The 23,530-nt window shown below is 52.6% G+C and overlaps 1 protein-coding gene across 2 annotated transcripts in view; it reads right to left on the bottom strand.

Annotated features, from left to right (window-relative positions):
• RTKN (rhotekin) overlaps positions 1-20,986 on the bottom strand; it is a 30,865-nt gene extending 9,879 nt beyond the window's left edge. The window contains exons 1-11 of one of the 2 annotated variants that reach the window (XM_072132148.1): positions 19,733-20,986; positions 11,238-11,437; positions 11,059-11,120; positions 10,070-10,123; positions 9,732-9,849; positions 9,442-9,654; positions 9,256-9,350; positions 8,635-8,741; positions 8,435-8,554; positions 6,146-6,311; positions 329-433 (exon numbers count right to left, since the gene is read on the bottom strand). In XM_072132148.1, the coding sequence (XP_071988249.1) occupies positions 329-433; positions 6,146-6,311; positions 8,435-8,554; positions 8,635-8,741; positions 9,256-9,350; positions 9,442-9,654; positions 9,732-9,849; positions 10,070-10,123; positions 11,059-11,120; positions 11,238-11,437; positions 19,733-19,855 (1,363 nt within the window). In that variant the 5' untranslated portion in view covers positions 19,856-20,986. The remainder of the gene's footprint in view (positions 1-328; positions 434-6,145; positions 6,312-8,434; positions 8,555-8,634; positions 8,742-9,255; positions 9,351-9,441; positions 9,655-9,731; positions 9,850-10,069; positions 10,124-11,058; positions 11,121-11,237; positions 11,438-19,732) is intronic. The other variant, XM_072132147.1, reaches the window with a different exon arrangement.
• Positions 20,987-23,530: the final 2,544 nt, after the last annotated feature.

Genomic DNA, 23,530 nt, shown 5'->3' with positions numbered 1-23,530 from the left:
CCTCATCATCCTTCTCATCGAGCCCTCTCCTCATCATCCTTCTCATCGAGCCCTCCCCTCATCATCCGCACCAATCTTCTCACCTTCCTATCATCATACACATCACATGACCCTTCTCCTCATCACAACCATTTTGGGGATGCCACCACTATATCATTTCGGTCCTTTTGTCCTGAATGTCCACCCCGTTTTACCTCCTCATATCTATCGACCTTGAAATCCCCCTAATGTCTCCATTACGCTTCTAGTCACTGCCGTCACCCTCCCTTCTCCTCATCCACCTTCCAGCTCAGGACCCCGTGATCTATACTGTATGTAGAGTACTCACCCATCTCATGGTAAAGGGAGCCGTGTTTGGCAATGGCTGCAGCAGTCCTCCTAGGTGGTGGGGTTTCTATTTTCATCAAGTCATCACAACATTGCTTCCACTGACCTGAAGAACATGAGATGATGAGGAGAAGAAGATCCTGGCCCAGGCACTAAGAAAGGCAAAGGTACATATATCCAGGACTAAGTCTTAATTAATTTAGGCCACGTGACAAAGAAGTTCTGCCACACAGCAGGAGAGATCCCAGCCCATGTACTGGAAGGAAGGATGAGGAGACTTATTCATGTCATAGAAGTGCTGGCCGACGGGAGAAGACCCCAGACCATGTGATAGGGAAGAAGAAGGAGAGGAGACCAAGGACTAAACCATGGATGACCAGCAACACACATTCATGTCATAGAAGAGCTGGCCAACAGGAGAAGAACCAGACCATGTGACAGGGAAGAAGGAGGAGAGGAGACCAAGGACTGCACCATGGATGACCATGGTGAAGAGCTGGCCGACAGGAGAAGACTCCAGACCATGTGATAGGGAAGAAGGAGGAGAGGAGACCAAGGACTGCACCATGGATGACCAGCAACACATATTCAAGTCATAGAAGAGCTGGCCGACTGGAGAAGACCCCAGACCATGTGATGGGGAAGAAGGAGAGGAGACCAAGGACTGCACCATGGATGACCAGCAACACATATTCAAGTCATAGAAGAGCTGGCCGACTGGAGAAGATCCCAGACCATGTGATAGGGAAGAAGGAGGAGAGGAGACCAAGGACTGCACCAAGGATGACCATGGTGAAGAGCTGGCCGACAGGAGAAGACTCCAGACCATGTGATAGGGAAGAAGGAGGAGAGGAGATCAAGGACTAAACCATGGATGACCAGCAACACATATTCAAGTCATAGAAGAGCTGGCCGACTGGAGAAGACCCAGACCATGTGATAGGGAAGAAGAAGGAGGAGAGGAGACCAAGGACTGCACCATGGATGACCATGGTGAAGAGCTGGCTGACTGGAGAAGACCCAGACCATGTGATAGGAAAGAAGGAGGAGAGGAGACCAAGGACTGCACCATGTATGACCAGGGGCACACACATTCATGTCATAGAAGAGCTGGCCGACTGGAGAAGACCCAGACCATGTGATAGGGAAGAAGAAGGAGGAGAAGAGACCAAGGACTGCACCATGGATGACCAGGGGCACACATACTCATGTCATAGAAGTGCTGGCCGACGGGAGAAGACCCAGACCATGTGATAGGGAAGAAGGAGGAGACCAAGGACTAAACCATGGATGACCAGGGGCACACACATTCATGTCATAGAAGAGCTGGCCGACTGGAGAAGACCCAGACCATGTGATAGGGAAGAAGAAGGAGGAGAGGAGACCAAGGACTGCACCATGGATGACCAGGGGCACACACATTCATGTCATAGAAGAGCTGGCCGACAGGAGAAGACCCAGACCATGTGATAGGGAAGAAGGAGGAGACCAAGGACTGCACTATGGATGACCAGCAACACATATTCAAGTCATAGAAGAGCTGGCCGACTGGAGAAGACCCAGACCATGTGATAAGGAAGAAGGAGAGGAGACCAAGGACTGCACCATGGATGACCAGCAACACATATTCAAGTCATATAAGAGCTGGCCGACGGGAGAAGACCCAGACCATGTGATGGGGAAGAAGGAGGAGAGGAGACCAAGGACTGCACCATGGATGACCAGGGGCACACACATTCATGTCATAGAAGACCCAGACCATGTGATAGGGAAGAAGAAGGAGACCAAGGACTAAACCATGGATGACCAGCAACACATATTCATGTCATAGAAGAGCTGGCCAACTGGAGAAGACCCAGACCATGTGATAGGGAAGAAGGAGGAGAGGAGACCAAGGACTAAACCATGGATGACCAGGGGCACACATACTCATGTCATAGAAGAGCTGGCCGACTGGAGAAGACCCAGACCATGTGATAGGGAAGAAGGAGGAGAGGAGATCAAGGACTAAACCATGGATGACCAGCAACACATATTCAAGTCATAGAAGAGCTGGCCGACTGGAGAAGACCCAGACCATGTGATAGGGAAGAAGAAGGAGGAGAGGAGACCAAGGACTGCACCATGGATGACCAGGGGCACACACTATTCATGTCATAGAAGAGCTGGTCGACTGGAGAAGACCCCAGACCATGTGATGGGGAAGAAGGAGAGGAGACCAAGGACTGCACCATGGATGACCAGCAACACATATTCAAGTCATAGAAGAGCTGGCCGACTGGAGAAGACCCCAGACCATGTGATGGGGAAGAAGGAGAGGAGACCAAAGACTGCACCATGGATGACCAGCAACACATATTCAGGTCATAGAAGAGCTGGCCGACTGGAGAAGACCCAGACCATGTGATAGGGAAGAAGGAGGAGAGGAGACCAAGGACTGCACCATGGATGACCAGGGGCACACACATTCATGTCATAGAAGAGCTGGCCGACTGGAGAAGACCCCAGACCATGTGATGGGGAAGAAGGAGAGGAGACCAAAGACTGCACCATGGATGACCAGCAACACATATTCAGGTCATAGAAGAGCTGGCCGACTGGAGAAGACCCAGACCATGTGATAGGGAAGAAGGAGGAGAGGAGACCAAGGACTGCACCATGGATGACCAGGGGCACACACATTCATGTCATAGAAGAGCTGGCCAACTGGAGAAGACCCAGACCATGTGATAGGGAAGAAGGAGGAGAGGAGACCAAGGACTGCACCATGGATGACCATGGTGAAGAGCTGGCCGACAGGAGAAGACTCCAGACCATGTGATAGGGAAGAAGGAGGAGAGGAGACCAAGGACTGCACCATGGATGACCATGGTGAAGAGCTGGCTGACTGGAGAAGACCCAGACCATGTGATAGGAAAGAAGGAGGAGAGGAGACCAAGGACTGCACCATGTATGACCAGGGGCACACACATTCATGTCATAGAAGAGCTGGCCGACTGGAGAAGACCCAGACCATGTGATAGGGAAGAAGAAGGAGGAGAAGAGACCAAGGACTGCACCATGGATGACCAGGGGCACACACATTCATGTCATAGAAGAGCTGGCCAACTGGAGAAGACCCAGACCATGTGATAGGGAAGAAGAAGGAGGAGAGGAGACCAAGGACTGCACCATGGATGACCAGGGGCACACACATTCATGTCATAGAAGAGCTGGCCGACAGGAGAAGACCCAGACCATGTGATAGGGAAGAAGGAGGAGACCAAGGACTGCACTATGGATGACAAGCAACACATATTCAAGTCATAGAAGAGCTGGCCGACTGGAGAAGACCCAGACCATGTGATAAGGAAGAAGGAGAGGAGACCAAGGACTGCACCATGGATGACCAGCAACACATATTCAAGTCATATAAGAGCTGGCCGACGGGAGAAGACCCAGACCATGTGATGGGGAAGAAGGAGGAGAGGAGACCAAGGACTGCACCATGGATGACCAGGGGCACACACATTCATGTCATAGAAGACCCAGACCATGTGATAGGGAAGAAGAAGGAGACCAAGGACTAAACCATGGATGACCAGCAACACATATTCATGTCATAGAAGAGCTGGCCAACTGGAGAAGACCCAGACCATGTGATAGGGAAGAAGGAGGAGAGGAGACCAAGGACTAAACCATGGATGACCAGGGGCACACATACTCATGTCATAGAAGAGCTGGCCGACTGGAGAAGACCCAGACCATGTGATAGGGAAGAAGGAGGAGAGGAGATCAAGGACTAAACCATGGATGACCAGCAACACATATTCAAGTCATAGAAGAGCTGGCCGACTGGAGAAGACCCAGACCATGTGATAGGGAAGAAGAAGGAGGAGAGGAGACTAAGGACTGCACCATGGATGACCAGGGGCACACACTATTCATGTCATAGAAGAGCTGGTCGACTGGAGAAGACCCCAGACCATGTGATGGGGAAGAAGGAGAGGAGACCAAGGACTGCACCATGGATGACCAGCAACACATATTCAAGTCATAGAAGAGCTGGCCGACTGGAGAAGACCCCAGACCATGTGATGGGGAAGAAGGAGAGGAGACCAAAGACTGCACCATGGATGACCAGCAACACATATTCAGGTCATAGAAGAGCTGGCCGACTGGAGAAGACCCAGACCATGTGATAGGGAAGAAGGAGGAGAGGAGACCAAGGACTGCACCATGGATGACCAGGGGCACACACATTCATGTCATAGAAGAGCTGGCCGACTGGAGAAGACCCCAGACCATGTGATGGGGAAGAAGGAGAGGAGACCAAAGACTGCACCATGGATGACCAGCAACACATATTCAGGTCATAGAAGAGCTGGCCGACTGGAGAAGACCCAGACCATGTGATAGGGAAGAAGGAGGAGAGGAGACCAAGGACTGCACCATGGATGACCAGGGGCACACACATTCATGTCATAGAAGAGCTGGCCAACTGGAGAAGACCCAGACCATGTGATAGGGAAGAAGGAGGAGAGGAGACCAAGGACTGCACCATGGATGACCATGGTGAAGAGCTGGCCGACAGGAGAAGACTCCAGACCATGTGATAGGGAAGAAGGAGGAGAGGAGACCAAGGACTGCACCATGGATGACCATGGTGAAGAGCTGGCTGACTGGAGAAGACCCAGACCATGTGATAGGAAAGAAGGAGGAGAGGAGACCAAGGACTGCACCATGTATGACCAGGGGCACACACATTCATGTCATAGAAGAGCTGGCCGACTGGAGAAGACCCAGACCATGTGATAGGGAAGAAGAAGGAGGAGAAGAGACCAAGGACTGCACCATGGATGACCAGGGGCACACACATTCATGTCATAGAAGAGCTGGCCAACTGGAGAAGACCCAGACCATGTGATAGGGAAGAAGAAGGAGGAGAGGAGACCAAGGACTGCACCATGGATGACCAGGGGCACACATACTCATGTCATAGAAGTGCTGGCCGACGGGAGAAGACCCAGACCATGTGATAGGGAAGAAGGAGGAGACCAAGGACTGCACTATGGATGACCAGCAACACATATTCAAGTCATAGAACAGCTGGCCGACTGGAGAAGACCCAGACCATGTGATAAGGAAGAAGGAGAGGAGACCAAGGACTGCACCATGGATGACCAGCAACACATATTCAAGTCATATAAGAGCTGGCCGATGGGAGAAGACCCAGACCATGTGATGGGGAAGAAGGAGAGGAGACCAAAGACTGCACCATGGATGACCAGCAACACATATTCAGGTCATAGAAGAGCTGGCCGACTGGAGAAGACCCAGACCATGTGATAGGGAAGAAGGAGGAGAGGAGACCAAGGACTGCACCATGGATGACCAGGGGCACACACATTCATGTCATAGAAGAGCTGGCCAACTGGAGAAGACCCAGACCATGTGATAGGGAAGAAGGAGGAGAGGAGACCAAGGACTGCACCATGGATGACCAGGGGCACACACATTCATGTCATAGAAGAGCTGGTCGACTGGAGAAGACCCAGACCATGTGATAGGGAAGAAGAAGGAGACCAAAAACTAAACCATGGATGACCAGCAACACATATTCATGTCATAGAAGAGCTGGCCAACTGGAGAAGACCCAGACCATGTGATAGGGAAGAAGGAGGAGAGGAGACCAAGGACTAAACCATGGATGACCAGGGGCACACACATTCATGTCATAGAAGAGCTGGCCAACTGGAGAAGACCCAGACCATGTGATAGGGAAGAAGAAGGAGAGGAGACCAAGGACTGCACCATGGATGACAAGGGGCACACATACTCATGTCATAAAAGTGCTGCCAGAAGGCCTCCATCCAGCGACGCAGGTCTTCCCGCGTCTCAGCTTTGGCAGTGTGGGTCATTTCCTCACAACCATAGCGGTTAGTGATGGACAATGTGTGCACCAGGGATGGACCTTCACGATCTGAACAACGAATCCTTGTTTCCTGAAAAGAAAAGTAAATTGGAAAAACGTCCAAGAGCAGCCAAAAGTAAAGTGACATCTCCATGTAATACACCCCCTCCCCCCATGTAATATCACACATGTAATACACCCCCCTCCCCCCATGTAATATCACACATGTAATACACCCCTCCCCCCATGTAATATCACACATGTAATACACCCCTCCCCCCATGTAATATCACACATGTAATACACCCCTCCCCCCATGTAATATCACACATGTAATACACCCCTCCCCCCATGTAATATCACACATGTAATACACCCCTCCCCCCATGTAATATCACACATGTAATACACCTCCTCCCCCCATGTAATATCACACATGTAATACACCCCTCCCCCCATGTAATATCACACATGTAATACACCCCTCCCCCCATGTAATATCACACATGTAATACACCCCCTCCCCCATGTAATATCACACATGTAATACACCCCCCTCCCCCCATGTAATATCACACATGTAATACATCCCCCTCCCCCCATGTAATATCACACATGTAATACATCCCCCTCCCCCCATGTAATATCACACATGTAATACATCCCCCTCCCCCCATGTAATATCACACATGTAATACATCCCCCTCCCCCCATGTAATATCACACATGTAATACACCCCCCTCCCCCCATGTAATATCACACATGTAATACACCCCCCTCCCCCCATGTAATATCACACATGTAATACACCCCCCTCCCCCATGTAATATCACACATGTAATACACCCCCCTCCCCCATGTAATATCACACATGTAATACACCCCCTCCCCCATGTAATATCACACATGTAATACATCCCCCTCCCCCCATGTAATATCACACATGTAATACACCCCCCTCCCCCATGTAATATCACACATGTAATACACCCCCCTCCCCCCATGTAATATCACACATGTAATACACCCCTCTCCCCCCATGTAATATCACACATGTAATACACCCCCTCCCCCATGTAATATCACACGTGTAATACCCCCCTCCCCCATGTAATATCACACGTGTAATACACCCCTCCCCCCATGTAATATCACACATGTAATACACCCCCTCCCCCCCATGTAATATCACACATGTAATACACCCCCCTCCCCCCATGTAATATCACACATGTAATACACCCCCTCCCCCATGTAATATCACACATGTAATACACCCCCTCCCCCCATGTAATATCACACATGTAATACACCCCCTCCCCCCCATGTAATATCACACATGTAATACACCCCTCCCCCCATGTAATATCACACATGTAATACACCCCCCTCCCCCCATGTAATATCACACATGTAATACACCCCCCTCCCCCCATGTAATATCACACATGTAATACACCCCCCTCCCCCATGTAATATCACACATGTAATACACCCCCTCCCCCATGTAATATCACACATGTAATACACCCCCTCCCCCATGTAATATCACACATGTAATACACCCCTCCCCCCATGTAATATCACACATGTAATACACCCCCCTCCCCCCATGTAATATCACACATGTAATACACCCCCCTCCCCCCATGTAATATCACACATGTAATACACCCCCTCCCCCCATGTAATATCACACATGTAATACACCCCCCTCCCCCCCATGTAATATCACACATGTAATACACCCCCCTCCCCCATGTAATATCACACATGTAATACACCCCCTCCTCCCATGTAATATCACACATGTAATACACCTCCCTCCCCCCATGTAATATCACACATGTAATACACCCCCTCCCCCCATGTAATATCACACATGTAATACACCCCCCTCCCCCATGTAATATCACACATGTAATACACCCCCCTCCCCCATGTAATATCACACATGTAATACACCCCCTCCCCCCCATGTAATATCACACATGTAATACACCCCTCCCCCCATGTAATATCACATATGTAATACACCCCCCTCCCCCATGTAATATCACACATGTAATACACCCCCTCCCCCCATGTAATATCACACATGTAATACACCCCCCTCCCCCCATGTAATATCACACATGTAATACACCCCCTCCCCCCATGTAATATCACACATGTAATACACCCCCCTCCCCCATGTAATATCACACATGTACCTTATTCACAGAGATGGTGATATCCGGGTCGGTCTCTTGATGACTTTGTTCTTTGTAGCAGAGGAGTCGACATCCACGTAACACACAGAACATGCGCTGCCAGCTCTCCTGTACTCGCGCCTGTGAATTTCACCAGATTACATGCAGTCTCCACATGATGACATAAGTACAGGATATCACCGCGTGTGACCCCGTGTTACCTGTATGTGCAGGACCCCGGACATCATGTCTTGGTTCATACAGTCCGGCTGTGCAGTCAAGCGGCAGCACACGCTTCCATATAACGGCAGCCAATAGGAACTTTCCTCTATGGAAACACCAGCAGGTGATCAGCTACATAGGTACCGCCCCTCGCCTGCGCGCTGCCGCCCCTCGCCTGCGCGCTGCCGCCCCCCGCCTGCGCGCTGCCGCCCCTCGCTTGCGCGCTGCCGCCCCTCGCCTGCGCGCTGCCGCCCCTCGCCTGCGCGCTGCCGCCCCTCGCCTGCGCGCTACAGCCCCTCGCCTGCGCGCTACAGCCCCTCGCCTGCGCGCTACAGCCCCTCGCCTGCGCGCTACAGCCCCTCGCCTGCGCGCTACAGCCCCTCGCCTGCGCGCTATAGCCCCTCGCCTGCGCGCTACAGCCCCTCGCCTGCACACTTCCACCGCCACTTAGTGTGTATGTGAGTGATGGTAGTGTGTATCTACCAGAGGTCCCGCCATGGGGTCTCCACACATGTCACTTATGGCTCAGCTGTAAACCTCACATTGCAGTAGCCCCGCCCTCACATACAAATGGGTATGCTCTTGTCTGACTTTGGGGACAGGGAGGGAATGCTACTTACCTGAGCTGCTGATGGAGAGGTCATGAGTCCTGAAGCCGTCCTGCACTTGGTCTAAGGTCAGCTTAGTGTGGGCCAACAGCTGAAATTTAGGGCCCCTATAGCAGAAGAAATACACAAGACAATGTCATACATGTTCTCAGAGGTCCGGTCCTGGACACAGATCCATAGCCCCCCCGCAGTACTCACGGGAAGCTCGGTGGTGGCAGCAGGATGGGGCTCCCTCCTCCATTGCTGCAGGCTCCATCCATGGCCACTCGTAGTCTGCGCCCAGAGGACCTCCCCAGGGAGCTGCCCAGTCGGGTGGATAGCCTTCGTGGGGTGCCCGAGAGGGAGGAATCTTCATCTACAGCGCAGCTATACAACTGCAGACTGAGCTCAAAGCCGGGGTCCACATCCGAGCTGGGGGGACAACAGAACGATGGTGACTACGTGAGGAGAGACCCGGGGGGACGCGGGGGCAGGGAGGAGACACTCACAAGACGATTGCATTCTCCAAACAGATATCTGTGGAGGTCCGATCTACAAAGACCATCTCTGTGTCGTGGACCTCTCCCCGGATCTGCAGAGCGCAGAACACCGCACAACGATGGAGCTCTGCAAGACACGAAGGCTCCGCTGAGGAACGTACACACAAGAGGCAGCAGAGCTCTGGCCATAACATGTGGCTACCTGCCAGAGACCTCCAGGTGTGTCCAGGTAAGAGGGTGTGGCCGGGGGCGTGTCTGCTGAAGGCAGATGTGAGGTAACATTACAGACACCACCGACCCGGTTACCTGTCTACACCTGCCACTAGCCCCTCCCCCAAGACACTCACCACCTTTATTCTTAAAGTATTCACTGTCCTTCCACATCAGAGGGATCCGCAGATCTACGAGAGAAAAGGAGACAAGATGGCAGCCGGGTAATGGAGGGCCCCAGCACAGCGCCAACTACAGGAAACACCCCAGATATACACATGACCCAGAAATACCCAGGAGGGCAAAGGAAGAGACCCCTCCAGGGGGGCAGGAGGGAACAGAGGCCCCTCCAGGGGGCAGGAGGGAACAGAGGCCCCTCCAGGGGGCAGGAGGGAACAGAGGCCCCTCCAGGGGGCAGGAGGGAACAGAGGCCCCTCCAGGGGGCAGGAGGGAACAGAGGCCCCTCCAGGGGGCAGGAGGGAACAGAGGCCCCTCCAGGGGGCAGGAGGGAACAGAGGCCCCTCCAGGGGGCAGGAGGGAACAGAGACCCCTCCAGGGGGCAGGAGGGAACAGAGACCCCTCCAGGGGGCAGGAGGGAACAGAGACCCCTCCAGGGGGCAGGAGGTAACAGAGACCCCTCCAGGGGGCAGGAGGGAACAGAGACCCCTCCAGGGGGCAGGAGGGAGCAGAGACCCCTCCAGGGGGCAGGAGGGAGCAGAGACCCCTCCAGGGGGCAAGAGGGAGCAGAGACACCCCCAGGGGGCAGGAGGGAGCAGAGACACCCCCAGGGGGCAGGAGGGAGCAGAGACACCTCCAGGGGGCAGGAGGGAACAGGACACCTCCAGGGGGCAGGAGGGTACAGATATACCCTCAGTGAACAGGAAGAGATGGAGACACCCCCAGGGAGACAGAAAAACATAGACACCCCTCAAGGAACGTAAGGACTCAGAGACAGAGACACCCCCGAGGAGGCTCGACAATATCAGAACAAAGCCAGGAGAAAGCAGAGAGAGCAGGAGGACATGAAAAGACGAAATCCAAGGCTCTGACACCACGTCCTCTACCAAAGATGCCAATTATTACAGAAACCCAAGACCCCCACCCGTAATCCCCAAATATCACCCACCTGATATAGAAAGCTTCCCTTTACATGGCAGACGTTCATCAACACATCCACCATCAGAAGGTCTAGGGGACAAATATTGTAATATAATAATACTGAGGAGCAGGGGTGGGGGGGTCACTGATAATATATATACACAGTCAGTACATGTTCCTCCGATTATTGGATATTTCGGGTCGTACCTGCGTGCGCTGTGCTGGAGGACCTGTTCCTCCTTTCGGTGCTGGAGTTCTGACATATAAGTCATGATGCGACTGTTACAGACCAGTAGAGTCTTTGCGGCCTCCAGCGCCTGTTCTCTCTGAGTGCACGCTCCTAAGAGCTTTACAGCGCCCTCTCGTATCCGCACCTCATGGTCTATTCGCTTTTGGATGTCTGTATCCTGCAAGAACAAAAACCTGCCTTCAAAAAAAGAAATAAACCAAGTGTCAGGCAGAGCGATACACCCGGCGTCGGGCAGAGGGATACACCCGGCGTCGGGCAGAGCGATACACCCGGCGTCGGGCAGAGCGATACACCCGGCGTCGGGCAGAGCGATACACCCGGCGTCGGGCAGAGCGATACACCCGGCGTCGGGCAGAGCGATACACCCGGCGTCGGGCAGAGCGATACACCCGGCGTCGGGCAGAGCGATACACCCGGCGTCGGGCAGAGCGATACACCCGGCGTCGGGCAGAGCGATACACCCGGCGTCCGGCAGAGGGATACACCCGGCGTCCGGCAGAGGGATACACCCGGCGTCCGGCAGAGGGATACACCCGGCGTCGGGTAGAGGGATACACCCGGCGTCGGGCAGACTGATTGGAGACACTTACTGTTCTGGGGTTGTCTCTGTTCATAATTTATTAAGTGGTTGTCACAATGTGCTGTGTGTTGTGTGTGAGTGACATCGGGTGACAATACATGCACAGCCTGTGAGTGGTCAGTGCCTGAGAGGAGGAGGGAGGGGCACATGCTGTAAGTGGTCAGTGCCTGAGAGGAGGGAGGGGGCACAGGCTGTAAGTGGTCAGTGCCAGAGAGGAGGGAGGGGGCACAGGCTGTAAGTGGTCAGTGCCTGAGAGGAGGGAGGGGGCACAGGCTGTAAGTGGTCAGTGCCTGAGAGGAGGGAGGGGGCACAGGCTGTAAGTGGTCAGTGCCTGAGAGGAGGGAGGGGGCACAGGCTGTAAGTGGTCAGTGCCTGAGAGGAGGGAGGGGGCACAGCCTGTGAGTGGTCAGTGCCTGAGAGGAGGGAGGGGGCACAGGCTGTAAGTGGTCAGTGCCTGAGAGGAGGGAGGGGGCACAGGCTGTAAGTGGTCAGTGCCTGAGAGGAGGGAGGGGGCACAGGCTGTAAGTGGTCAGTGCCTGAGAGGAGGGAGGGGGCACAGCCTGTGAGTGGTCAGTGCCTGAGAGGAGGACGGGGGCACAGGCTGTAAGTGGTCAGTGCCTGAGAGGAGGGAGGGGGCACAGGCTGTAAGTGGTCAGTGCCTGAGAGGAGGGAGGGGGCACAGGCTGTAAGTGGTCAGTGCCTGAGAGGAGGGAGGGGGCACAGCCTGTGAGTGGTCAGTGCCTGAGAGGAGGACGGGGGCACAGGCTGTAAGTGGTCAGTGCCTGAGAGGAGGAGGGAGGGGCACATGCTGTAAGTGGTCAGTGCCTGAGAGGAGGGAGGGGGCACAGGCTGTAAGTGGTCAGTGCCTGAGAGGAGGGAGGGGGCACAGGCTGTAAGTGGTCAGTGCCTGAGAGGAGGGAGGGGGCACAGGCTGTAAGTGGTCAGTGCCTGAGAGGAGGGAGGGGGCACAGGCTGTAAGTGGTCAGTGCCTGAGAGGAGGAGGGAGGGGCACAGGCTGTAAGTGGTCAGTGCCTGAGAGGAGGGAGGGGGCACAGGCTGTAAGTGGTCAGTGCCTGAGAGGAGGGAGGGGGCACAGGCTGTAAGTGGTCAGTGCCTGAGAGGAGGGAGGGGGCACAGGCTGTAAGTGGTCAGTGCCTGAAAGGAGGGAGGGGGCACAGGCTGTAAGTGGTCAGTGCCTGAGAGGAGGGAGGGGGCACAGGCTGTAAGTGGTCAGTGCCTGAAAGGAGGGAGGGGGCACAGGCTGTAAGTGGTCAGTGCCTGAGAGGAGGGAGAGGGCACAGGCTGTAAGTGGTCAGTGCCTGAGAGGAGGGAGGGGGCACAGGCTGTAAGTGGTCAGTGCCTGAGAGGAGGACGGGGGCACAGGCTGTAAGTGGTCAGTGCCTGAGAGGAGGGAGGGGGCACAGGCTGTAAGTGGTCAGTGCCTGAAAGGAGGGAGGGGCACAGGCTGTAAGTGGTCAGTGCCTGAGAGGAGGGAGGGGGCACAGGCTGTAAGTGGTCAGTGCCTGAAAGGAGGGAGGGGCACAGGCTGTAAGTGGTCAGTGCCTGAGAGGAGGGAGGGGGCACAGGCTGTAAGTGGTCAGTGCCTGAAAGGAGGGAGGGGCACAGGCTGTAAGTGGTCAGTGCCTGAGAGGAGGGAGGGGGCACAGGCTGTAAGTGGTCAGTGCCTGAAAGGAGGGAGGGGCACAGGCTGTAAGTGGTCAGTGCCTGAGAGGAGGGAGGGGGCACAGGCTGTAAGTGGTCAGTGCCTGAAAGGAGGGAGGGGCACAGGCTGTAAGTGGTCAGTGCCTGAGAGGAGGGAGGGGGCACAGGCTGTAAGTGGTCAGTGCCTGAAAGGAGGGAGGGGGCACAGGCTGTAAGTGGTCAGTGCCTGAAAGCAGGGAGGGGGCACAGGCTGTAAGTGGTCAGTGCCTGAGAGGAGGGAGGGGGCACAGGCTGTAAGTGGTCAGTGCCTGAGAGGAGGACGGGGGCACAGGCTGTAAGTGGTCAGTGCCTGAGAGGAGGGAGGGGGCACAGGCTGTAAGTGGTCAGTGCCTGAGAGGAGGGAGGGGGCACAGGCTGTAAGTGGTCAGTGCCTGAGAGGAGGGAGGGGGCACAGGCTGTTAGTGGTCAGTGCCTGAGAGGAGGGAGGGGGCACAGGCTGTAAGTGGTCAGTGCCTGAGAGGAGGGAGGGGGCACAGGCTGTAAGTGGTCAGTGCCTGAGAGGAGGGAGGGGGCACAGGCTGTAAGTGGTCAGTGCCTGAGAGGAGGGAGGGGGCACAGGCTGTAAGTGGTCAGTGCCTGAGAGGAGGGAGGTGGGGGCACAGTGGCACAGTCTGTAAGTTGTCAGTACCTGATAAGAAAGGACAGTTACTTATCTGGACAAGACACAAATGTTTGAGCTAAAAATATAAGTGAAATGGAAGACCCCCAGCAGCTGACACCAAGCCCCCCCCCCCCCCCTGCAACCACACACACACACAACACACAGCAATATAACCAAAGACTATGTAAACACAGCACATAATAGTACAACACATACACACACATTCTCCTCTGTACATCTAGAGGCTGGAGGTTCCCCCATTCTTCTCTGTACATCTAGAGGCTGGAGGTTCCCCCATTCTTCTCTGTACATCTAGAGGCTGGAGGTTCCTCTATTCTTCTTTGTAAATCTAGAGGCTGGAGGTTCCTCTATTCTTCTCTGTACATCTAGAGGCTGGAGGTTCCCCCATTCTTCTCTGTACATCTAGAGGCTGGAGGTTCCCCCATTCTTCTCTGTACATCTAGAGGCTGGAGGTTCCCCCATTCTTCTCTGTACATCTAGAGGCTGGAGGTTCCCCCATTCTTCTCTGTACATCTAGAGGCTGGAGGTTCCTCCATTCTCCTCTGCACATCTAGAGGCTGGAGGTTCCCCCCATTCTTCTCTGTACATCTAGAGGCTGGAGGATCTCCCATTCTTCTCTGTACATCTAGAGGCTGGAGGTTCCCCCATTCTTCTCTGTACATCTAGAGGCTGGAGGTTCCCCCATTCTTCTTTGTACATCTAGAGGCTGGAGGTTCCCCCATTCTTCTCTGTACATCTAGAGGCAGGATGTTCCCCCATTCTTCTCTGTACATCTAGAGGCTGGAGGTTCCCCCATTCTTCTTTGTACATCTAGAGGCTGGAGGTTCCCCCCATTCTTCTCTGTACATCTAGAGGCTGGAGGTTCCCCCATTCTTCTCTGTACATCTAGAGGCTGGAGGTTCCCCCATTCTTCTCTGTACATCTAGGCTGGAGGTTCCCCCATTCTTCTCTGTACATCTAGAGGCTGGAGGTTCCCCCATTCTTCTCTGTACATCTAGAGGCTGGAGGTTCCCCCATTCTTCTCTGTACATCTAGTGGCTGGAGGTTCCTCCATTCTTCTCTGTACATCTAGAGGCTGGAGGTTCCCCCATTCTTCTCTGTACATCTAGAGGCTGGAGGTTCCCCCCATTCTTCTCTGTACATCTAGAGGCTGGAGGTTCCCCCCATTCTTCTCTGTACATCTAGAGGCTGGAGGTTCCTCCATTCTTCTCTGTACATCTAGAGGCTGGAGGTTCCCCCATTCTTCTCTGTACATCTAGAGGCTGGAGGTTCCCCCATTCTTCTTTGTACATCTAGAGGCAGGATGTTTCCCCATTCTTCTCTATACATCTAGAGCAGGGGTAGGGAACCTATGGCTCGGGAGCCAGATGTGGCTCTTTTGTTGGCTGCATCTGGCTCTCAGACAGATCTTTAATACATAGTGATGGCTGCTGTGTGTGTCTTAGGCCCCTTCCACACTTGCGTTGCAGATCACGTCAGAGTTTGATCAGGGTGCGATCAGGGTTTGGTCAGTGAAAAATGCACATTTTGCATCAGAGTTCAATCAGTTTTCAGTCTCAGTTTGTTCAGTGTCTCAGTTTTTCACGCGCATTTTCAATGCAATTTCAATGCGTTTTTCACGCACAGATAATGGCAATTGATGTGTGAAAAACGCATTGCACTTGCAAGTGTCTCAGTGTGCAATGCGTTTTTGATGCGTGTGACTTGCAAAAGTAGAGCATGTCGAGATTTAAACGCACGTAAAAAAAAAAAACGCGCGTGTGTGCGTGAAAAAATATGCAAGTCTGCAAAGACCCATTGATTACAATGGGTCAGAGTGCAATGCAAGTTCTGCGCGTCAAAAGCACCTGCAGAAAACACGCGTGAAAAACTCAAGTGTGAAAGGGGCCTTAGACTGATCACTGGACACAGGCAGCGATGTAACCGCAGCCTACATCCTTTGTATGACCCAGGCACCATCGCCTGGCTCAAAGAGAAGAGCGTGGGAGTGATGAGGAGCTGGCTGCAGGGAGCCCTTGTAAGTGAATATTCTTTTTTTTTTTTTTTGCTGTGACTACCTATCTACTCGGAGTATGTGCTGTGGCTACTTATCTACTTGGGGGCATGTGCTGTGGCTACCTATCTACTGGCAGTATGTGCTGTGGCTACATATCTACTGGGAGTATGTGCTGTGGCTACATATCTACTGGGAGTATGTGCTGTGGCTACTTATCTACTTGGGGGCATGTGCTGTGGCTACCTATCTACTGGCAGTATGTGCTGTGGCTACTTATCTACTTGGGGGCATGTGCTGTGGCTACCTATCTACTGGCAGTATGTGCTGTGGCTACATATCTACTGGCAGTATGTGCTGTGGCTACATATCTACTGGGAGTATGTGCTGTGGCTACATATCTACTTGGGGGCATGTGCTGTGGCTACCTATCTACTGGCAGTATGTGCTGTGGCTACATATCTACTGGGAGTATGTGCTGTGGCTACTTATCTACTTGGGGGCATGTGCTGTGGCTACATATCTACTCGGAGTATGTGCTGTGGCTACATATCTACTGGCAGTATGTGCTGTGGCTACATATCTACTGGCAGTATGTGCTGTGGCTACATATCTACTGGCAGTATGTGCTGTGGCTACATATCTACTGGCAGTATGTGCTGTGGCTACATATCTACTGGCAGTATGTGCTGTGGCTACTTATCTACTTGGGGGCATGTGCAGTGGCTACCTATCTACTGGCAGTATGTGCTGTGGCTACCTTTCTACTGGGAGTATGTGCTGTGGCTACCTTTCTACTGGGAGTATGTGCTGTGGCTACCTTTCTACTGGGAGTATGTGCTGTGGCTACCTTTCTACTGGGAGTATGTGCTGTGGCTACCTTTCTACTGGGAGTATGTGCTGTGGCTACCTATCCAACGGGAGTATGTGCTGCAGCTACCTATCTAACGGGAGTATGTGCTGCAGATACCTATATACTGGGGGCATGTGCTATGGCTACATATATACTGGGGGACATGTGCTATGGCTACCTATCTGGTAGCCCCTGGTCTTTATAGGAACTGCGAAAGTGGGAAGTGCCCCTTTAAATCCGCGAGTGATGGCGCATGTGCTGGCCAGCCGGGAGGCGGAAAGTGGTGAGTTGAATGAGCTCGGAAAGGGGCGCCGCCACAGAGAGGGGCACAGGTGTGCCTGCGATCCGAGACCTAGATTGCAGGGGCCCGTGACCCTGGGACTACCTATCTACTAGGGGGCATGTACACATGATATGGCTCTTCCGGAATAACATTTTAAAGTATGTGGCGTTCATGGCTCTCTCGGCCAAAAAGGTTCCTGACCCCTGATCTAGAGGCTGGAGGTTCCCCCCATTCTTCTTTGTACATCTAGAGGCTGGAGGTTCCCCCATTCTTCTCTGTACATCTAGAGGCTGGAGGTTCCTCCATTCTTCTCTGTACATCTAGAGGCTGGAGGTTCCCCCATTCTTCTTTGTACATCTAGAGGCTGGAGGTTCCCCCATTCTTCTTTGTACATCTAGAGGCTGGAGGTCCCCCCATTCTTCTTTGTACATCTAGAGGCTGGAGGTTCCACCATTCTTCCTCACTACATCTCCATCATCAGTCATAACCTCATCTAGGACTTCTCCAGCACTAAGTGTCCATCATCAGTTATGACCTTATCTCTTCTCAGGACTTCATCTCATCTAGGACTTCTCCAGTTCTACATCTCTATCATCAACTCATCTAGAACTTCTCCTGTGCTGCATCTCCACCATAAGTTATAAACTCAACTCATCTAGGACTCTTCCAGTGCTACATCTCCATCATCAGTTATGACCTAATCTCCTCTGGGACTTCTCCAGTACTACACGTCAATCATAACCTCATCCCATCAAGGAATTCGCTTGTCCTACACCTCTATCATCAGGCGTAACCTCATCTTATCTAAGAGTTCTCCAGTACTAGATCATCAGAAGTAACTCCATCTCTAAGACTTCTCTAGTACTAAATATCCATCATCAGCTATGACCTCATCTCATCTAGGACTTCATCAGTCCCAACCCTTATGATCAGCAATAATCAATCCATGGTGGCTCCATGACTTCTCTGATACTTCACTTCTACTATCAGCTATAACCTGGTCTTAGCCAGGACTTCTCCTGCGCTGTACTCCATCATCAGCCTTTAACTATTCTCAGTTCTGCTATGTTACCCCTCCTGGTTGTCAACCAAATGTTTCCTATTCATTTATTTTAAAAATTATTAGAATTCATTAGAGTCCTTGTCAAGCGCAGCCACCACCCATGACACAAGCCTGCAGAACGTCCTCGCCTCTTCCAAAGGGCTTCAGACATGGTCACATGTAACACTATGGGGCACATTTACTTACCCGGTCCATTCGCGTTCCAGCGGCGGCTTCTCCGCTCTGGATTCGGGTCCGGCCGGGATTTAATAAGGTAGTTCTTCCGCCGTCCACCAGGTGGCGCTGCTGCGCTGAAAGTAAACTCATCGCGCCGGAATGCACCGAGCTGGACCAGGTGAAGGTAAGCGGTCCTTATGCGACACAATTCGGTTTTTAAATTCAGGGGCTTGTCCGAATAATTCGGGTTGCTCGAAAACCACGCCCCCTATTTGTGGCGCACGGAAGCTGGTGCGCGCGCGACACAATCCAAACCCGTGCGCCACAATCCCGGGGCAATTCAAGGAAACTCGGCGCAAATCGGAAATATTCGGGTAACACATCGGGAAAACGCGATTCGGGCCCTTAGTAAATGACCCCCTATATGTGGTAATTGTGTCCTTCCACCAACCTGCTTTTACCCCCAACATAAGCCAAGAAAGGGTTACGCTTGTGACGTTAGCAGTGCGGGGGCACCACAGACCCCATGTCTTCGTAAAATGTCAGGACACGAGGAGAAACACAGAAACCATTGTGTCATTGGCATTCAAGAGCAACTTTGGTGGACTCTAACAATCCTCCAGATGTCCACTCAGACCCCTCATACTGGGATCATTATGTATGATATGCATAAGGCTACATCAAGGTTTATGGGGGTAATGGGGCTCAGGTCCCACACTCCTGTGGGGCTCAGGTCCCACACTCCTGTGGGGCTCAGGTCCCACACTCCTGTGGGGCTCAGGTCCCACACTCCTGTGGGGCTCAGGTCCCACACTCCTGTGGGGCTCAGGTCCCACACTCCTGTGGGGCTCAGGTCCCACACTCCTGTGGGGCTCAGGTCCCACACTCCTGTGGGGCTCAGGTCCCACACTCCTGTGGGGCTCAGGTCCCACACTCCTGTGGGGCTCAGGTCCCACACTCCTGTGGGGCTCAGGTCCCACACTCCTGTGGGGCTCAGGTCCCACACTCCTGTGGGGCTCAGGTCCCACACTCCTATGGGGTCAGGTGTTCTATGTCGGAGCTCTTCTCCTTCTGTTTCTGGCAATGACCACCCCCAGCACACACGGCTACCCCAGCAGATGCCATGCATTGATCATCAGGTGACACCCCCCCCCCCCCCCATCCCCAGGTCGGAGGTTACCTGCAGGCTCAGGGCGATCTGCCGGATGTATAACATGTTCATATCTTGAAGGATCCACAGCTTCTCCTCCATATCGGACCACAAGTCCGGAGGCTCCCAGGGACGTCCTTTGTCCTGCGCCATCACTGTACACCGATCCCCAGGAAACTAACATCTGTCACCGCTGGATGTCCCCTAGACCCTCACCCCGGGGAGCCGGCACAGCCACAACTGCCTCAACGGTGTTATCCAGGGAGCCGGAGGTTATAGTGTTACAGAGACTTCTATTCAGTGTTATATGGAGGGAAGGTTAGAGCTGGATGTTATACACAGAGAGCAGGTTATTATATGCAGTGGTTTATAATGGGATGTACGGAGGGTTATACAGGAGCAGGATATAATGTACGGAGGGTTATACAGGAGCAGGATATAATGTACGGAGGGTTATACAGGAGCAGGATATAATGTACGGAAGGCTATACAGGAGCAGGATATAATGTACGGAAGGCTATACAGGAGCAGGATATAATGTACGGAAGGCTATACAGAAGAAGGAGTTTAGTGATTATACAGAGGAGGTTATAATGGGACGGTCTGGTTATTAGGAGTTTAGTGATTATACAGAGGAGGTTATAATGGGACGGTCTGGTTATTAGGAGTTTAGTGATTATACAGAGGAGGTTATAATGGGATGGTCTGGTTATTAGGAGTTTAGTGATTATACAGAGGAGGTTATAATGGGACGGGCTGGTTATTAGGAGTTTAGTGATTATACAGAGGAGGTTATAATGGGACGGGCTGGTTATTAGGAGCGGGGGCACTATCTGGGGGTCCCCTGTATACACATACACGTAGGGTCCGGCTTGCTGCCGTCTCAGTGTCCACGTCCTTCTCCTTCTCCCTCTTCCTCTCTCCAGCACTTTCCTTCCGCCTCCTGTCTGTCCCTCCTGCTCAAAGACCTCCATTCATCCAGCCTCCCCTCCCCCGCTCGTGTATTAACCCTTCATACACCAGTCAGTGTGCAATCCCATTACACATTATATACTGCAACCCCAAGAGTCAGGAGGAGGGGGATCTGCAGAATTGGGAGGGTAAGAGGATGTGAGAGTTATAGATTGTTATATTAACCCACTTCATTACAGAGTAATATAAAGTAGAGGAATGGGAGGAGACGTCTGACGTGATGGGATTGATGGCTGATACCTGGAGTAGTAGGTGGACAGACATCCCACAATAACACGAAGAACGTTCCTCATCCAGTGTAGTTCTAAAGAATGAGAAATGGGGGTGACTGGATTCAGACACCCCCCCATGTTCACAACCTAAAAATGATGAGAGGTGTCCCACTATCTATTCCATCCTCCAGGGTACTGCCATGGGCACCCACACCACCCCCATATCTGCTCATGATGCCCACCTCTGCCTGCCGTACCCAAACAGTTATATAAGGTGATGCCCTAAATATCTCACATAAAGTGAAGGGGGGAGGGGGTAAATGAAATGGTGGTGGTGGTGGAGGAGAGGGATAGATGTAGACGATAATGGTGGTGGTGGAGGAGAGGGATAGATAATGGTGGTGGTGGAGGAGAGGGATAGATAATGGTGGTGGTGGAGAAGAGGGATAGATGTAGATGATGATGATGGTGGTGGAGAGGGATAGATGTAGATGATGATGATGGTGGTGGAGGAGGGGGATAGATGTAGATGGTGGTGGGAGGAGAGGGATAGATGTAGAGAGATGATGATGGTGAGGAGAGGGATAGATGTAGACGGTGGTGGTGGAGGAGAGGGATAGATGATAGATGATGATGATGGTGGTGGAGAGGGATAGATGTAGACGGGTGGTGGTGGAGGAGAGGGATAGATGTAGACGATGATGATGGTGGTGGAGAAGGGATAGATGTAGATGATGGTGGTGGTGGAGGAGAGGGATAGAAGTAGATGGTGGTGGTGGAGGAGAGGGATAGATGTAGACGATGGTGGTGGTGGTGGAGGAGAGGGATAGATGTAGATGGTGGTGGTGGAGGAGAGGATAGATGTAGATGGTGGTGGAGGAGAGGGATAGATGTAGATGGTGGTGGAGGGAGAGGGATAGATGTAGATGGTGGTGGGGAGAGGGATAGATGTAGATGGTGGTGGAGGAGAGGGATAGATGTAGATGGTGGTGGAGGAGAGGGATAGATGTAGATGGTGGTGGAGGAGAGGGATAGATGTAGATGGTGGTGGAGGAGGGAGATGTAGAAGGTGGTGGAGGAAGGGATAGATGTAGATGGTGGTGGAGGAGAGGGATAGATGTAGATGGTGGTGGAGGAGAGGGATAGATGTAGATGGTGGTGGAGGAGAGGGATAGATGAGATGGTGGTGAGATATATATTTCTAGATTAAAATAGAATGATGTGGTGGAGGAGTCAGAATAATGTTATGGTGTGTGGAGGGAGGGATAGATGTAGATGGTGGTGGAGGAGAGGATAAGATGTAGATGGTGGTGGAGGAGAGGGATAGATGTGATGGTGGTGGAGAGAGGGCTAGATGTAGATGGTGGTGGAGGAGAGGGATAGATGTAGATGGTGGTGGAGGAGAGGGATAGATGTAGATGGTGGTGGAGGAGAGGGATAGATGTAGATGGTGGTGGAGGAGAGGGATAGATGTAGATGGTGGTGGAGGAGAGGGATAGATGTAGATGGTGGTGGAGGAGAGGGATAGATGTAGATGGTGGTGGAGGAGAGGGATAGATGTAGATGGTGGTGGAGGAGAGGGATAGATGTAGATGGTGGTGGAGGAGAGGGATAGATGTAGATGGTGGTGGAGGAGAGGGATAGATGTAGATGGTGGTGGAGGAGAGGGATAGATGTAGATGGTGGTGGAGGAGAGGGATAGATGTAGATGGTGGTGGAGGAGAGGGATAGATGTAGATGGTGGTGGAGGAGAGGGATAGATGTAGATGGTGGTGGAGGAGAGGGATAGATGTAGATGGTGGTGGAGGAGAGGGATAGATGTAGATGGTGGTGGAGGAGAGGGATAGATGTAGATGGTGGTGGAGGAGAGGGATAGATGTAGATGGTGGTGGAGGAGAGGGATAGATGTAGATGGTGGTGGAGAAGAGGGATAGATGTAGATGGTGGTGGAGGAGTGGGATAGATGTAGATGGTGGTGGAGGAGAGGGATAGATGTAGATGGTGGTGGAGGAGAGGGATAGATGTAGATGGTGGTGGAGGAGAGGGATAGATGTAGATGATGATGATGGTGGTGGAGAGGGATAGATGTAGATGATGATGATGGTGGTGGAGAGGGATAGATGTAGATGATGATGATGGTGGTGGAGAGGGATAGATGTAGATGGTGGTGGTGGAGGAGAGGGATAGATGTAGAAGGTGGTGGTGGAGGAGAGGGATAGATGTAGAAGGTGGTGGTGGAGGAGAGGGATAGATGTAGAAGGTGATGGTGCTGGAGAGGGATAGATGTAGAATGTGATGGTGGTGGAGGAGAGGGATAGATGTAGATGGTGATGGTGGAGGACAGGGATAGATGTAGATGATGATGATGGTGGAGGAGAGGGATAGATGTAGACGATGAGAAGATGAAGAGCCACCTTTGGTTGGTGAGAAGTGTAGCCTCTACATGGGAAGGGGGGGTTGGTCAATGTGTCGTGTACACAGGGTGGAACATGAAGACTTGCACAGGGTGATAGGGAGGTACAACAGTTAGAGAAGGCCAGAAGAACCGGAGTGTGACCTATGTGTATACAAGCTGGAGCAGGCCCCACGATGGAGACGTCATACCCGACCTGTGAGACAAGCACCAACTGGAGGAGTCATATGG

This window comes from Engystomops pustulosus, unplaced genomic scaffold (assembly GCF_040894005.1).
Source record: "Engystomops pustulosus unplaced genomic scaffold, aEngPut4.maternal MAT_SCAFFOLD_242, whole genome shotgun sequence".
Lineage (NCBI taxonomy): Eukaryota > Metazoa > Chordata > Amphibia > Anura > Leptodactylidae > Engystomops > Engystomops pustulosus.
The sequence above is the reverse complement of the archived record's forward strand: the minus strand, read 5'-3'. Positions and strand labels throughout refer to the sequence as shown.